The sequence below is a fragment of the Rhinopithecus roxellana genome, chromosome 8, assembly GCF_007565055.1.
Source record: "Rhinopithecus roxellana isolate Shanxi Qingling chromosome 8, ASM756505v1, whole genome shotgun sequence".
Lineage (NCBI taxonomy): Eukaryota > Metazoa > Chordata > Mammalia > Primates > Cercopithecidae > Rhinopithecus > Rhinopithecus roxellana.
In genome coordinates this window covers 56,355,648-56,372,985 of record NC_044556.1, presented here as the reverse complement: position 1 = coordinate 56,372,985, position 17,338 = coordinate 56,355,648, and the positions used below count along the sequence as shown (strand labels likewise).

General features: G+C 42.0%; 1 protein-coding gene across 15 annotated transcripts in view; it reads right to left on the bottom strand.

Moving 5' to 3' along the window:
* Positions 1–17,338, bottom strand: part of DCAF8 (DDB1 and CUL4 associated factor 8) — a 47,872-nt gene that overhangs the window by 22,969 nt on the left and 7,565 nt on the right. For 12 of the 15 annotated variants that reach the window (XR_004058729.1, XR_004058730.1, XR_004058731.1 and 9 more), the window contains 3 exons: positions 5,560–5,634; positions 1,195–1,868; positions 109–249 (listed from right to left, as the gene is read on the bottom strand). Coding sequence is in view for 12 of the 15 variants with exons in the window: in XM_010360758.2 (XP_010359060.1) it covers positions 109–249; positions 1,195–1,868; positions 5,560–5,608 (864 nt within the window). In the remaining 3 variants the exon portion in view is untranslated. The remainder of the gene's footprint in view (positions 1–108; positions 250–1,194; positions 1,869–5,559; positions 5,635–17,338) is intronic. The other 3 variants (XM_010360764.2, XM_010360763.2, XM_030935648.1) reach the window with 1 other exon arrangement.

Genomic DNA, 17,338 nt, shown 5'->3' with positions numbered 1-17,338 from the left:
CATGTGACCACAACAAATGTGCCACAATGGGCAGAGATAAGGGAGAACCTTGGCTGAGAACCACAAAGGATTTGGATCGCACAAATTTGGGAGCAAGGTCTTACTTACCTTGTGGGACGCTCCTTTGTGCTGGGCCACACGTTTTGTATTCTTGCAACACTGTGTAGCAGACAGTTCTGCTACCCGAACCTGCCCATCACGGGCACACATGGCCAGAGTGGAATCACCACTGTTAGGAAGAAACTTGGCCTGGGGTGTTAAGAATGAAAACAAGGACACACAAAAGAAATGAGAGAGGTAAACTTGAGAATGAAAAATACGATGATGACCTCAACTTAGCCCCTTTTCTTACATGACAGCTGGAAACTTAGTTTTCCTACTCTTGTACAGCTGGCTAAGCCCAATTGCTTCCAGGAGTTAAAGGAAAGGGAGGGGAAAAAAGTCCTTTGATGTAAGAGAGCATTTCAGTTGGCTCTGGAAGATTGAACTGGCACATAAGAGCTCAGGTGAACTAGGACTGTACCTAGCAGGGGAGAAAAGGAATACAGGAGGAAAATCTACCTTGATTCAGAAAGCAAATATAAATTTGCCACAAAGAAAAAGGAAAATAGGGGGAATGTCAGGGAAGAAAGGAGAACACCCTTAGGATAAATGGCTGGTACCAATACAGTAGATGGGGCCAAGGAGTAAAATCTTTACAGAATAATGACAGTATAAGCTAATATTTATCAAATGTTTATTAAGTACCAGCCACAGTTCTAACTGCTTAGCTTCTATTGTTATTTAATCCTCATAACCCAATGTGTTATTAGTCCCATTTTACAGATAAACTGAAGACAAAGGTAAAATAACTTGCCCAACATCACTAAGCTAGTAAGCAGAAGGGCTAGGATTTGAATTCAGGCAGTTTGGTTCAAGAGCCTGTGCTTCTACTACACTGCCTCCTACCAGCACACATTTAATAAGCTGCATGCACCCTATCTATAAGGCTTCCAACAGTCCATAATGCTCAAGGAATCTAAGATTGCCAAGAGTCTTTCAGTGTATTTAGGTCATTATGGGAGCCAAAGTAGGGTCATGTTCCGATACCTAATTCCTAGAACAACTCACTATCAGCTCCCATCCATGCTGCAGTTCAGATTTCTCTAACTCATGCCTGATTTTCTCAGTTGCCATTATGCTCCCTTGCCTCACCTGGAACACATTACTTTTGTGGCCACTCTCAAAGTCCAGTACTGGCTGCCGCCGCACCCAATCCCACACCACCACCTTCAGGTCATCACTGCCACTGGCCAGCCAGGTGCCGCGCTGGTTAAAGTGCAGAGTATTGACACAACCAGTGTGGCCCTCAAGCCCATGCTGCAGGCGGAAACGCTGCACAAAGACTCTTGCCCCACAGGCCTCATAGACGAAGCGGGCACTTGAACCCAGCTCCCGCTCCCGAAGGGCAAGGAGGGCTTGCCAGCGAGGTCGGGGTAGAGCTGATGTTTCCGAGGACACCCAGTCCTCTAGGGCCCGCTCATCATCTGATGAGTCCTGGTCACGGTTAGCCCGCTTGCGCTGTACACGGCGCCGAGGCTGCTCTTCTTCCTCCTCTTCTTCCTCCTCTTCCTCTTCCTCTGAGCGGTCATGGACTCGATTTTCATCATTAATAGAGTAATGACCAGTGTCCTCCATGCTGTCAGAGTCCTTATCTTCACCTGAGCTCTCTGTGTCTGTGCCTCGACTTTCTGTGCTGGTGCGGTTGGGGCCACCATCATCCCCAGTCAAACTCAAACTCAGGTCTGAGGCCTCCACTTCAATGCCTGAGGATGTCTCCCTCCCCTCTTCAGCTCCAGACATCTCCTCTGGACTGCTAGACAGGCTTCCTGCATGTTAGTGAGGAATGGGTAGATGAGACGGAAAAATAAGAAAACAGGATAGTGATCAGAAGGACTTCCCACCTTAGTCTAAGAAATCATCACATCAAAAGACCAAAAATGGAACTTTGGTCAAAGTGTTTTCATTACAAATGATTACAGAGAGTACTCTCTGAGGGGAAATCTTGTAAAGGACAAGAAACTGAAAAGATTAAGATGAAATCCACACACATAAAGTACCTCAACAAAAGCAAAGAATCTCAGGACAATCTAAGATTACATTAAGTTCTCAAGAGGCAAAACATTGGCATATTGTATAACAGTGTGCCTGATACATCTACCATTGGCAATGTTATATTGGATGGGCACTTATTAAGTTATAGCAAATAATTAAACAGAATATAAAAAGAAGAGCCAACTCCAGCCAAGAGCTAGCATAGCCATCTTCTTAGCGAAAGACGGAAACTAGTTATTAAAAATCACTCTGACTTATGGATGTGGAGTCGCACCATTTTCTACTTTAAGCAAGTACTGGGCCAGGTGCAGTGGCTGACGGCTATAATCCATCCCAGCACTCTGGGAGGCCAAGGCGAGTGGATCACAAGATCAGGAGATCGAGACCATCCTGGCTAACAGGGTGAAACCTCGTCTCTACAAAAAATACAAAAAATTAGCCAGGTGCCTATAGTCCCAGCTACTTGGGAGGCTGAGGCAGGAGAATGGCATGAACCCGACAGGCAGAGCTTGTAGTGAGCCAAGGTCATGCCACTGCACTCCAGCCTGGGTGACAAAGTGAGACTCTGTCTCAAAAAAAAAAATAGTACCAGTACACCTCCTGTCACCTAAATCCTAAGTTTCTTCCCCTAAGTTTCTAAAATTCACTAAGAAAGGAAGCTGAAGGGGTAAGTGGGAATTGTGATCATTTGAGTGCGTTCTTGCTCACCTTTTGCTAGTAAATATATTTTTGACTTACTTCCATTAGCTTGAATTTTTTAATACAATTTTTAGTCACATATTTTTAGTCTCTCTACTGAGACAAATTTTTATTAGGAAGCATATATAAAATTGAGAAAAAGCTGGGCAACTATATTGGTGCCTAAAAAGAAAGTTCAGTATATTCTAGGTCTGCTATGCTGGTAGTTAAATAACAAGGTCACTTTCATCGATCTTATCTCCTATAACTACATATTGCATTCTCTTATCTCACACCAGCCAAGTCAATTCCAATGAGCACTTGAGGAATGTTTTAGAGACAATACAACCACAACTTCCAACCTAAGTCAAGGTGTGCAGAAAAAAAGGGGAGAAAAAAGATTTTAAATGCTGCTCATGGGCCTCCTCTCCTCAGATGGCTATAAATTTTATCCTTCCAGAAGTAAAAGCTGTCAGGAAAGGCAGACCATCCAGTATGAGCTATTCAACTCCAATACCACACTGATGTTTAATGTTAACTCCAGTATGAGAGAGGTATTCAACTTCAATACCACACTGATGTTTAAGGATTCAAAGGTGGAGCACCTTACTGCCTAGTCATGTGGATTAGAGCAGTAATTTGTGAAGATCTCTGAAGCAATGGAAATCCTTTTCAATGTACTCTTAGGCAAAACCCAATACTGAAAAAAGATCAACAATACAAGTGCTTTGATTCAAGCAGTAACAGAAGGCCAGGAGACATAAACAGTTTTTGCAGGCCGGGCGCAGTGGCTCACGCCTGTAATCCCAATGCTTTGGGAGGCCAAGGCGGGTGGATCACCTGAGGTCAGGAGTTAGAGACCAGCCTGGCTAACATGGTGAAACCCCCATTTCTACTAAAAATACAAAAAATTAGCCGGGCGTGGTGGCATGCGCTTGTAATCCCAGCTACTTGGGAGGCTGAGGCAGGAGAATCGCTTGAACCTGGGAGGCGGAGGTTGCAGTAAGCTGAGATTGCGCCATTGTACTCCAGCTTGGGTAACAAGAGCAAAACTCTGACTCAAAAAAAAAAAAAAAGCCTCAACTAAGAGCACAGTATAAAACAACTGGGCTAGGGGCTGGAAGAAAAAGTTACGAAGTACAGAAATTTGAACCCAAGAACCACATGTGCTGAGCCTGTTATATATGCTACGAAAGTTTAGCAGTTACAGTTTCTTGAAATGCAACTGGGCTTGAGCTTGGGAGTGGTGAGCAGGAACTGAAACACACCTAACAGGTCTGTAGAAAAGAAAAAAATAAAGAAAAGAAAAAATACAACACCAAAACATCTAGTGTTTATTGTCAAAATTATGAGTAACAAATATAGACAACTTTGGAGGCCTTACTACATTAACATAAGGGCCAGAAGGTATCACAAGCTCATCAAGAAGGCCCCAACAGTAAATCACCAAGATCTAGAGTAGGGGTTTGCAAATTTTTTCCGTAAAGGGCCAGACAGTAAAAACTTTGGGCTTTGCAGACCATATGGAGCTCCACCACAACTACTCAACTCCAGTATGTAGAACAAAAGCAACGCATAGACACTACATAAATGAACAGGCAAATGAACAGGCATGACTGTATTCCAATAAAACTTTACAAAAACAAGTGGCAGGCTGGATTTGGCCTGCAATTTATAGTTTGCCAATCCCTGACCTAGCTAATGGTCAAGCTCCAAATCAACAGTATACTTTAACTCCTCTAGAACCCTGTGCCTTTCAACTAAACCCAGTGAAAAATATGAAGCACTTTCCTTTACAAAAGATGAATGAATGGCAGTGATAAGAACATATGGAGCAATGAAAAAGCATGTTGAAAATCTCACCTATCCTTCCTCCAATCACATTAACTAGAATTTAGCCTGTTATCCTGACCTTCAAGGTGCTAAGGAATGCTGGACTCTGTACTGCCCAACTGTATCCATTTAAAGGCGGCTTCTCCAATTTAAAAGTTGGCTCAGAGGTGAAGCACTGGTTAAATAACCCAGGTGGTAGTTATACTGTATTAGAATTTTTATATTCTGCCTTCAAATCTGCCCTAAAGCCAGTGATTTGACACTTAGCAGCACTGGTCCTGAAAAGAAGGAGGGAAAGGAAGGAAGGAAGGAAAGAAATGGAAAGAAGGAAGGGGAAGAAAGGGAAAGAAATAAGGAGGGGAAAGATGTCCCATTCGTAGTTGGGTTGTAACTTCATCCCTTATGAAATCACTTTTAAAAAAAGATGGGGTCTCGCTATGTTGCCCAGGTTGGTCTCAAACTCCTGGGCTCAAGCGATCTGCCTGCCTCAGCCTCCCAAAGTGCTAAGATTATAGGCATGAGTCACCATGCCCAGCCATGTAATTTCTCTATCAAACTACTACTTACTGTGGAAAGGGGCCTCTCAATGTAACTGGGGAAGTGCATCTTCCCTAAAATTCCCTTGTTCCTACCAGCCATGGGATTTTATTTTTTTCCTTTATTAATAGCATTTCCTAGGTTCTCCCCATCCTTACAGCTTTATACAACTCCAAACCACTTGACCTCTTAGAAGTAGAGCTCTATTATTGATCTTTTGAAAATGATCAGACAAAATGAGAAGAAGCAAAAGCACAATACAGTCCAAGGTGTTTCCTGTATAGTTTCATATACTCAGAACAATACAGGAAAGTTTCCCTCCCTCCACTAAAATCCAGGCCTCCACTCTATCTTGCAGGGAGGAGGAGAACCTCAGTTGATAGTAAAAATAGCTTCACCTTCATTTTGGCCCCTTACCATTAGCTAAGTCTGTTCTGCCATCTGTGCTGCTCCCTTTGCTGGACATCTTGAATGATGTTTGCTGTACCCAGCCTGGGTTTGGGAGAGGAAGAAACCAAAACAATTAAGAAACCACCTGGGAAAGAAGACAATAGGGACAAAATTTAACAATGTACAGGTTTTATCATTTTTATAAAAATGATTTGCGTATGCATGCTTAACAGGGCTTCTCAGCTTGTGAAAAGCACACCAGAAATTTTTTCTTTCCTACGTTTAAATTCCATATAATGACATATTTTTAGGGAGGTCAGGTGCCATCTCTTTACTTCACTCACTGAGTAACTGGCAGTGATTTTTCAGATGAGAAAGTGGGAACTAAAAACCTGGAACAGCAGGCGCATATCAAATGACAGGTACGGTAAGCCAAGAGTCTCAACTCAATACATAAAGCTAACTTCAGCACTGCCCCCTAGGCAAGAATCTTCCCACATAAATAAGTGACATATGTATCCTCAAACTCCGCACAACACTTGTTTTCACAACATAAAGAGGTGAGTCAGATTCTGAATATAATTTTACATACAAATCAATAGACAGAAGAAATCAAGCTCTTGGGGGAAGAGATTGAGCTTTCTCTATTCACTCAGATGATTAACTTCAAACTTATTATTTCTTTTTTTTTTTTTTGAGACAGAGTCTCACTCTGTCACCCAGGCTGCAGTGCAGTGGTACGATCTTGGCTCACTGCAAGCTCCGCCTCCCGGGTTCACACCATTCTCCTGCCTCAGTCTCCCGAGTAGCTGGGAGTACAGGCACCCGTCACTACGCCCGGCTAATTTTTTGTATTTTTAGTAGAGATGGGGTTTCACTGTGTTAGGCAGGATGGTCTCGATCTCCTGACCTTGTGATCCGCCCGCCTCGGCCTCTCAAAGTTCTGGGATTACAGGTGTCAGCCACCACGCCCGGCCCAACTAACTTCAAACTTATTAAAGGCACAGATACTGAGGATTATAGAGCTGAAACTAGAAATCAGGAGCACCCTATCCCTAGGAAAGAACCTTAAGTTGTTTTGTTTCTCTTAGGACTAACAGTCAGAGTCTCTAAGCACAAAGACAAAGGTGAGGAAGAAAAGGGCAACATTTCCATTAAACCATCTCATCCCATTTCATATAATAATGGCAAACATTGTTTCACCTAACAGCACCAGCTTTCACCAGACTCGTCTTTCTTAACAAGGAATCAGGGTATCTAACTCATTTCCTTTTATGCCACTATAAAACATTCATATTTTTTTCAGAGCCTCACTGCCACCTCCAGTAAATTCCAAAGAGCAAAGAATAATATTATTCAGATCAGAATTTTGTTAAGCCCTTTCAGGGACTTGGACAAAAGGCACTGGTAAAAGACAAAGTATAATTATGACCCCAGTCCTTGTACCCAGGCACACTGGCCTCTAATCTTTCAACAGTCCTTTCATTCCCACGACAATTATTCCAGAAGCAGCCTCATCCTGATCCTTTTCCCTGCTACCCTCTACAGAAATCTAAGCTGCTTCATTGAAAGTATCCTCTGTCAAGAGACAGTGGCCCAAAGATTGTTCATAATAGGTCAAGGTGGGAACAGAAATACTGCAAGAGTGGGGCTGAAGCCGACTGAATTTCAGGAAAGGACACTTAGAAGGGTGATGATGAAATACAATGCCAACAAAAAACAGATATGTGAAGCAACATAAAGAAAAATAGTGAGGAGCTGTTTGCAATGCATTTTGTTTTTGAGGTAGACAGTTTTGTATATAGCATTCCTCACACAGCATTTGTTTTTCCCTCTCAATAGTCCTGTTTATATTCTTTATCATAGGAGCCTATCTTCTCCATCTAGAGTTTAAAAGTATATTAATTCCTATCAAGTGGGGAAAATGCACTACTTTGTTAAGATTAATCCCAGCATTTTGGGAGGCCGAGGAGGGCGGATCACCTGAGGTCAGGAGTTCCAGACGAGCCTGACCAACATGGAGAAACTCCATCTCTATCAAAAATACAAAATTAGCCAGGCGTGGTGGCACATGCCTGTAATCCCAGCTACTAGGGAGGGTGAGGCAAGAGAATCGCTTGAACCTGGGAGGCGGAGGTTGCAGTGAGTCGAGATTGCGCCATTGCACTCCAGCCTGGGCAACAAGAGCAAAACTCCATCTCAAAAAAAAAAAACAAAATAAACACACAAAAAAAACCATTAAAAACAAAGGTAATACGCAGACCAGTGTAACACGAAGAACAGATTTGCTGTTTTCCCACCTCCATAATCAAAACTCTTTACCATACGTTTCACCCCACCATTATCCACTCCCAGAGAATTAAAAAGCAGCTCCAGAGAACCTCTCTTAAAACCAAGTATCAACTCCCACAGGAGTCCAGACTGCCTGAACTTTTGACTCATAATTGCTCTAGAATATACATGTGCACAGATGATAAAGGTAAGTAGAATTAAATGTCAAAATTTCTGCAGAAGGATACTCTAGAGCAGTGGTCTCCAAACTTTGATTATGCACCTCTATCAGTGAAAACTTTGAGCACGAACCTGATGTTCAAAGGTGTGGCATGCACCTGTAATCACAGCTACTCAGAAGGCTGAGGAAGGACTGCTTGAGCTCAGGAATTCAAGACCAGCCTGGGCAGAACTGTGAGACCCCTGTCTCAATCAATTAATCAAGGAAGCAGAGATGCTGTGCCCTAGGTGTCAGGTATAGGAGCCACTGAAAAATCTTTTCCAGCCAGGCACGGCAGCTCATGTCTGTAATCCCAGCACATTGGGAGGTCAAGGCAGGAATTGGAGACCAGCCTGGGCAACATAAGAAGACCCCCGTTGCTACAAAAAAGAAAAAAATCAGTCAGGCATATGCCTATAGTCTCAGCTACTCGGGGCGGGGCTGAGGAGGAAGGATCACATGAGCCACATAAGTTGAGGCTGCAGTGAGCTGTGATTATACTACGTTTCTCCAGCCTGGACAACAGAGCAAGACACAGTCTCCAAAACATTAAAAAATAAAAAATCTTTTCCATCACCAAAGAATACAGTTTTAACTTTATAAACTAAGGTCTGCAGAGGACATATTTGACCCAAATCCAAACTATCTTCTTCACTTTTCACTATATTTCCAACAAATCCACTATTTTTACTTTGATCAACTTTCACGTAAAATCTAGTCCAAAGCTAATCTCACTGAGGTTGGAAAAGCTGATGAGCTCACTGTCCCAGGTAGTTGGAGGAGTTTAATTAGATTAGCTCCACTGCTCATATTCTAAAAATAACCATAACCCCTGCCAAACTGAAGGTTAAAGAGTAACCCATTGGAGGGTGAGGAAAAAAGGCCCAGATGCCATTTTAATTTCACTAAGAAATTACAGTGACCTAGATTTTTCTTGTCTTAATAAGAATAAAGCCTTAAATTTTTAACCAATTACATGACAAAATATTAACTAAAAACCAGGCAGAAACACTTTAATACGCTGGATAAGAGTACTTTGTAAAACAGATACCAAGTGTCTCTTGTTTAAAACTACTGGGGCTGCTCTTTTCCCCTAATATGATGAAAGATCTGTACAAGAAAGAGACTACGTATCCCTTGTCTGGAGTATCCTCTTATCCAAAATGCTTGGGGCCAGAAGTGTTTCAAATTTTTGAATATCTGCAATATACCAGTTGAGCATCCCAAATTAAAAAATTCAAAATCCAAAATGCTTCAACGAGTATTTCCTTTGAGCATCAAGTTGGCAATCAAAAAGTGTGGCACATATACACCATGGAATACTACGCAGCCATAAAAAAGGATGAGTTCGTGTCCTTTGTAGGGACATGGATGCAGCTGGAAACCATCATTCTCAGCAAACTATCGCAAGAACAGAAACCCAAACACCGCATGTTCTCACTCACAGGTGGGAATTGAACAGTGAGATCACCTGGACACAGGAACGGGAACATCACACACCGGGGCCTATTGTGGGGAGGGGGGAGTGGGGAGGGATTGCATTAGGAAATACACCTAATGTAAATGATGAGTTAATGGGTGCAGCACACCAACATGGCACATGTATACATATGTAACAAACCTGCACGTTGTGTACATGTACCCTAGAATTTAAAGTATTAAAAAAAAAAAGTTTCAGATTTCAAAGCATTTGAGATTTCAGATTTTTTAATCTGGGATGCTCAACTTGTACCAGAATAACTGAACATTCAACTGCCAAAAGAAAAAGAAAACCTCAATCCATACACTGTTCAATATACAAAAGCTAACTCAAAATGAATCACAGATCTAAATATAACTTAAAACAATACAACTTCCAAAAGAAAACAAAGAAAATGATCTCTGTGACCTTGGGTTAGGCAACAATTTCTTAGGATAGGACACAAAAAGCATATACAAAAAAAATTAATCATTTGGATTTATCAAAATTAAAATCTCACTGGGCGCAATGGCTCAGGCCTGTAATCCCAGCACTTTGGGAGGCCAAGGCGGGTGGATCACCTGAGGTCAAGAGTTCAAGGCTAGCCTGACCAACATGGTAAAACCCCATTTCTATTAAAATACAAAATTAGCTGGGGTGGTGGCACATGCCTGTAGTCCCAGCTACTCGGGAGGCTGAGGCAGGAGAATTGCTTGAACCTGGGAGGCAGAGGCTGCAAGTGAGCCAAGATCGCACCACTGCACTCCAGCCTGGGCAACAGAGAGAGACTCCATCTCAAAAACAAACAAAAGAAAGTACTGTAAATAATAATCCCTTGAAAAGATCCACAACATTATTAATAATTAAGAAAATATAAATTAAAACCACAATGAGAATCCACTAAACACCTATTAGAATGGTCAAAAATTGTTTAAATAACAAAAATTTACTTTATTAAGTACTAACAAGAAGTAGCACAACTCTTATACACTGTTACTAGATATGCAAAAGAGTATAGTCATTTTGAAAAAAGCAATTTGGCAGTTTCTTATGAAGTTAAATATACACTTATCATACAACTCAGGAATCCCAATTCAGCTTCAGAAATTTATATAGGAAAAAAGAGGTTCAGATCTGTTAAACCAGCAATTTGGGAGGCTGAGGCAGGAGGACAGCTTGAGTTCAGGAACTGAAGACCAGCCTGGGTAACACAGCAATACTCCATCTTTAAAAATAAATAAATAAAATAAATAAGAATGAAAATGTATGTCCACAAAATTAAAAATATCCTGTAGGTGAATGTTCTAATAGTTTTACTTAAATTCATCAAAAAACTGGAAACAAATGTTCTTCAGCTGGGTCATGGATGAACAAATTGTGGTAGGTCCACACAATGGGATACTACTGAGCAATAAAAAGGAAAGAACTACTTACTGATACAAGCAACAACATGGATAGATCTCAAGTATGTTATGGTAAGTGCAATAATTCAGACTCAAACAGCTATACAATATATGATTCCACTTATAGTACCTTCTGGAAAAGATAAAACTATAGGAATAGAAAGATCAGGGACTGCTAGGGCTTGTGGATAGGGGAACGAAACTGACCGCAAAAGGGCATGAGAAAATTTTTTGGAATGATGGAAATGTTCTATGCCCCAATCATGTTGGTGTTACATAACTATGCCCTTGTCAGAATTAAAAGAATAGGCCAACTTAAAAAAGGATAAATTTTACTGTATATAAATTATACTTTAATAAACGTGGCCTAAAAAGAGAGAATGCAGGCCGGCGCGGTGGCTCACGCCTGTAATCTCAGAACTTTGGGAGGCCAAAGGGGGGGCGGATCACCTGAGGTCAGGAGTTCGAGACCAGCCTGACCAACATGGAGAAACCCCATCTCTACTAAAAGTACAAAAAAATTAGCCGGGCGTGGTAGCGCATGCCTGTAATCCCAGCTACTCGGGAGGCTGAGGCAGGAGAATTGCTTGAACCCAGAAGGTGGAGGTTGTGGTGAGCTGAGATCGCGCCACTGCACTCCAGCCTGGGCAACAAGAGAGAAACTCTGTCTCAAAAAAAAGAGAGAGGGCCAGGCGCCGTGGCTCAAGCCTGTAATCCCAGCACTTTGGGAGGCCGAGACGGGTGGATCACGAGGTCAGAAGATCGAGACCATCCTGGCTAACACAGTGAAACCCCGCCTCTACTAAAAAATACAAAAAACTAGCCGGGCGAGGTGGCGGGGACCTGTAGTCCCAGCTACTTGGGAGGCTGAGGCAGAAGAATGGCGTAAACCCGGGAGGCGGAGCTTGCAGTGAGCTGAGGTCTGGCCACTGCACTCCAGCCTGGGCGAGAGAGTGAGACTCCGTCTCTAAAAAAAAAAAAAAAAAAGAGAGAGAGAGGATGAGAGAAGAGTGATGGGGGAAAAATAATGCAAATTGTTAAATGACATAATACCATTAAAAACACTAAATTCTCAAGGCTGTGATTAATAGAAGTTGACTAAAATGGTCAATATGTCACAGCAAATGAGAGCATAATGTCCAGACTTCTCACTTGAAAACGAAAGTGCTGAAACGATTTTTGCTGCAACCAAGACTGCCTATGTGATTTCTCAGCGACCACATTAATGGCAAGATGAATCCTAAATACATAAAAAGTCTACAACCCTATTGTCTTGGTGATAACTAAGAAGAGCAGAAATTTAAGTAGCTCAAAGTTGTTCTTGTGGTTGTACTATTAATTTGTATGTTTATGCTCTTTTTTTTTTTTAAATTTCTCTGAAGTTCATTTTAAATCCTTTGGTGTCTAGGGTCTATGAACACTGGTCTGACAACTACCTTACCTTGAGCCCTATCGAAACACCAACATCTAAATATTATTATTGTCCTTGATCTCTTTACTAAGACCTGAACTCAGTCTGTCAAATCTCATGGTTTATATAATCCCAGCATTCTCTCAAACCAGTGCCTGTCTCATTCTGCTACTCAAGTACCCAACTCTCCTACATAAACATCCATATTTAAATGAGACAAGGTTTTAGAATTTCCTCTGAAACTAGAAGGTGATGAGAAAATACTTCAATTATTATTAAGACAGAGAGCCACACAGTCCCAAGTTTCTCTCAGGAGGACAGATGTCCCTTACCACTCATAAATGAACAGCTGTTCAGGGTTGATCTCCATCCAAAGTACAAATTTGCTTTTCTAGGTCCCACAGTCCATCTGGTATCAACTAGTTCTACTTTCTCCACCTCCAATTTTTGTTTCCAAGATGAAATGGCTCATTTTAACTTCATTTTACTTTTCTTAATATTTCTCCAGAAACACTTACTTCTCCAAGCCTACTTTCCTGACTTAGAATAGTGGTTTTGCAGATTTTTTTTTTTTTAAGACAGATTCTCACTGTTGTCCAGGCTGGAATGCAGTAACGGGATCTCAGCTCACTGAAGCCTCGACCTCCCAGGCTCAAGTGATGCTCCCACCTCAGCCCCTTCAGTAGCTAGGACTACAGGTGCACACTGACATGCTCAGCTAAATTTTTTGTATTTTTTTGTAGAGATGGCGGTGGGGGACAAGTTGCCCAGGCTGGTCTCGAATTCCTGGACTCAAGTGATCCACCTTCCTTGGCCTCCCAAAAAGCTGAGATTACAGGCATGAGCCACCGCACCTGGCCGGATAGTGTTTATCAATCAGAGAACCTCAGGCACTGAAACTCAAAAGATGACCCCAAAGAGGCTGAAACTCATTATATAAAGCATGTTTATTGTAGGCAGGACTTTAGTTCTGGGCTATTTTCTAATAAGTACTTGGAGGGGTCGAACATACAACTGTCTCCTCTGGTAGGCTGGACAGATGAGCAGAAAGAAACTGAATGCTTCTGGAACAGGAAAATTAATCTCTATTCCTACTGTGCTGAAGATTTGATAGTACAAACAACCCAACTGCAGAGAGGCTCTAGCACGTACACTCTAGCTGGGAGTCTAGGCTACTCATTTTTATACAAATTACAAGCCTCTGGCACCACCCAGTGGCCTATCTGTAAGCAAACATGCTGTTACACAACAGCATTGGTACCAGGCAATACAGAAGCTACAAATATAAACAAGGCAGTCACAATCCCTTTTGTAGCCAATTAATCAATTAGGGAAAATGAGTATATAATCATGATATAAGAGGTATAAGTATCAGTATCTTTTTTAAAAAAGATAAATAGAATGCTGCTGTGGTTGAACAGAGGAAAAGATTATATTTAGTTTCAGGGAGAAAGGAAACGCTTCTATGGAAAATTAGGTTTTAAGATGGGCCTTAAAAGACAGGCAGGATTTCAATGGGTACAGTTGAGAAGGACATTCCACAGGACCAGAGCGAGAAAAGACATGGAGGTTAAAAACCTGACATGGTCAAGAAACATATACGGATAGTCTAGTTTGGCTAGCCGGTAAGGTATAGTTGATAAGTTAAGAGGTATAATAAAAGCTTTGTTGTTGGGGGGGTGGTGTCAGGCATCAGGGAAACTATTTTGTCAAAGATAATAAGATGGACTAAAACGAAGGAAAACGAAAGAGAAACAAGTTTAAAAGCTATTATAGTTGCCAAGATAAGAAGTAATGAGGGGCTGTCTTGAGTGGACGGCAAAGGGAATTAAAAAGGGATCAACATGAGAATGGTTGTAAAGGGAGGTAATGTTTAGCTCAATAAGCAGTTACAAAGCTGAGTCAGAAAAGACAAGTTCTTAGTCTGGTGCCCAGAGGATATCAAGTGACACAAATGAGATGCTGGTAGGTGGGATAAGAGATTATTCTGAATATATTTAAAATCCAAGCTGACATGTTAGGAAAGTAGTGACAAACAAATTTAAGTTTGGAACTTAAATAAAGTAGGGCCAGAGATACAGACTTGTGAGTTATCTGTACAGAGAAACTTCAAAATCAAACACCTTGTAAATCATACCTCAAACAATTAGGCACCTAAGAAGGCTCTGGGAGAGGAAGTTCAAGGGAAGAATCTTCACCTACTCTTAGAGAAGAGAAAGGAGAGCAGAGAGAAAAATTGAGAAGAACAAATGATAAAAATTAAATCTCTGGAAGTCAAGAGTAAAAAGGTTTCAAGGTGGCCAGGCGCTGTGGCTCATGCCTGTAATCCCAGCACTTTGGGAGGCCGAGTCGGGCAGATCACGAGGTCAGGAGATCAAGACCATCCTGGCTAATATGGTGAAATCCCATCTATATTAAAAATACAAAAAATTAGCCAGGTGCTGTGGCGGGTGCCTGTAGTCCCAGCTACTTGGGAGGCTGAGGCAGAAAAATGGCATGAACCTGGGAGGCAGAGCTTGCAATGAGCTGAGATCATACCACTGCACTCCAGCCTGGGTGACAGAGCGAGATTCTGTCTCAAAAAAAAAAAAAAAAGGTTTCAACATGAGGATAGGTTGGGAGGCCAAGGCTGGAGAATCGCTTGTGCCTAGGAGTTTGAGACCAACCTGGGCAACATTGGGAGACCCTGTCTCTATAAAAAATTTAAAAATTAGGCCGGGCACAGTGGCTGACGCCTAAGTGATGCTGGTAATCCCAGCACTTTGGGAGGCTGAGGCGGGGGGATCACCTGAGGTCAAGAGTTTGAGACAAGTCTGGCCAAAATGGTGAAACCCTGTCTCTACTAAAAATACAAAAATTAGCCACACGTGGTGGCACACGCCTGCGATCCCAGCTACTTGGGAGACTGAGGCAGGAGAATCATTTGAACATGGGAGGCGAAGGTTGCAGTGAGCCGAGATCGCACCACTGTACTCCAGCCTGGGCGACACGGCGAGACTCTGTCTCAAAAATAAATAAATAAAATAAAATAAAAAAATAAAAAGCAGGGTGTGGCGGTATACACCTGTAGTCCCAGCTACTTGGGAGGCTGAAGTGGGAGGATCACTTGAGCCCCAGAGGTCAAGATGGCAGTGAGCCGTGATGGGGTCACTGCACTCCAGCCTGGGTGACAGAGCAAGACCCTGTCTCAGAAAAACAAAACCAAGAAGGTAAGGAGGACAGTCCATGCTTCCAAAAAATACGGAAAACAGTATACTGTTAAAAGGCTGTAAGAGTCAGAACAGCTTTTCCCCTGGAATTATCTCAGAGATTGAATGGAATGCTGATTTTCTCTCTAGTAAAGAATCATAAAACACTAGGATTCGGCTGTCTCTTAGGTCTATAAAAATTATTTCCTGGGCTGGGTGCAGTGGCTCATGCCTGTAATCCCAACACTTTGGGAGGCCGAGGCGGGTGGATCATGAGGTCAGGAGTTTGAGACCAGCCTGGCCAACACGGTGAAATCCCGTCTCTACTAAAAATACAAAAATCAGCTGGGTGTGGTGGAGCATGCCTGTAATCCCAGCTACTGGGGAGACTGAGGCAGGAGAATCGCATAAACTGGAAGGCGGAGGTTGCAGGGAGCCAAGATTGTGCCACTGCACTCCAGCCTGGGCCAAAGAACAAAACTCTGTCTCCAAAAAGAAAAACAAAATTGTTTCCTTAAAAAACTCATTAGCTTACCAATATAGCATAACTATGTCTAAACAATGAAAAAATGATTTTATTCCTACTGTCATTTGAATACTTTATATACATATATTTATATGAAATATTTAATTCTACCTTTCAGTTCATTTGCTTCATCATTTGGCTTTGAAAAGCCCTAGTTTTTTTTTTTTTTTTTTTTTTTTGGCCAGGCACTGTGGCTCATGCCTGTAAACTCCACACTTTAGGAGGCTGGACCGGGCGGCTCATGAGGTCAAGAGATCAAGACCATCTTGGCCAACATGGTGAAACCCCGTCTCTACTAAAAATACAAAAATTAGTTGGGCATGGTGGCATGCATCTGTAGTCTTAGCTACTCGGAGGTTGAGGCCGGAGGATTGCTTGAACCCAAGAGGAGAAGGCTGCAGTGAGCCAAGATCACGCCACTGCACTACAGGCTGGTGACAAAGCAAGATGCTGTCTAAAAAAAAAAAGTCCTGTTTTTAAAGACAGCATGTGTTATGAAAGAAAGGGCTTTGATGTCAAAAAAGACCTGGGTTTGAATTCTACCGCTACCGCCTGCTTTTGAGTTTTTCTTTTGTAAAATGGGATAATATCACCACCCTGCAGGAATTTAGAGGATTAAAGACAACGTATGCTAAGAGCCTGTTTGTACAAGTAGGCATTTATATTATTTTTCTAGTTTCCCATCTCTATACTAGACTACATTTCCTAGAAGCCTAGACTTCTTTACCACTCAGCAATGATTCTCCAAACATCGTATACAATATAGGACACAGTTCCAAGTCTATGAAATCTGCTTACCCATTCTCTCTGGCGTTTTAAAGAATTCAGAGAGCTCCGTTAATATCTTCTTTCAAGTATTCATGTTCTACGAACTACAGTAAGGCAGTCTACCCAGGAGCCCACAATATAAGCCTCCCTAAGATTTTCTCCCTCTTGTAATTAAAAATTTTTTTTTTTACTATTATTATTGTAGAGACGGAGTCTCACTATCTTGCCGAGTGGTCTCAAACTCCTGAGCTCAAGTAATTCTCCTACCTTGGTCTCCCAAAGTGCTGGGATTATAGGCATGAACCACCACACCTGGCCTCTTCTCCCTCATGAAGGTTCTGAGGATACCCAAGATGGAGGACTGCAAAGCAATCACCATGGATAATGATAAGGATTCAAACTATGAATAAGGAACTTTGTTCCTTCTTTGAATTAATGCCTTCTCTCCCTACTGGTAACATCAAATGCCCAGTGTTTATAGTTTACTGGCTTTAATTCTTTTTTTTTTTTTTTTGAGACAAGGTCTCACTCTGTCACCCAGGCTGGAGTACAGTGTTGTG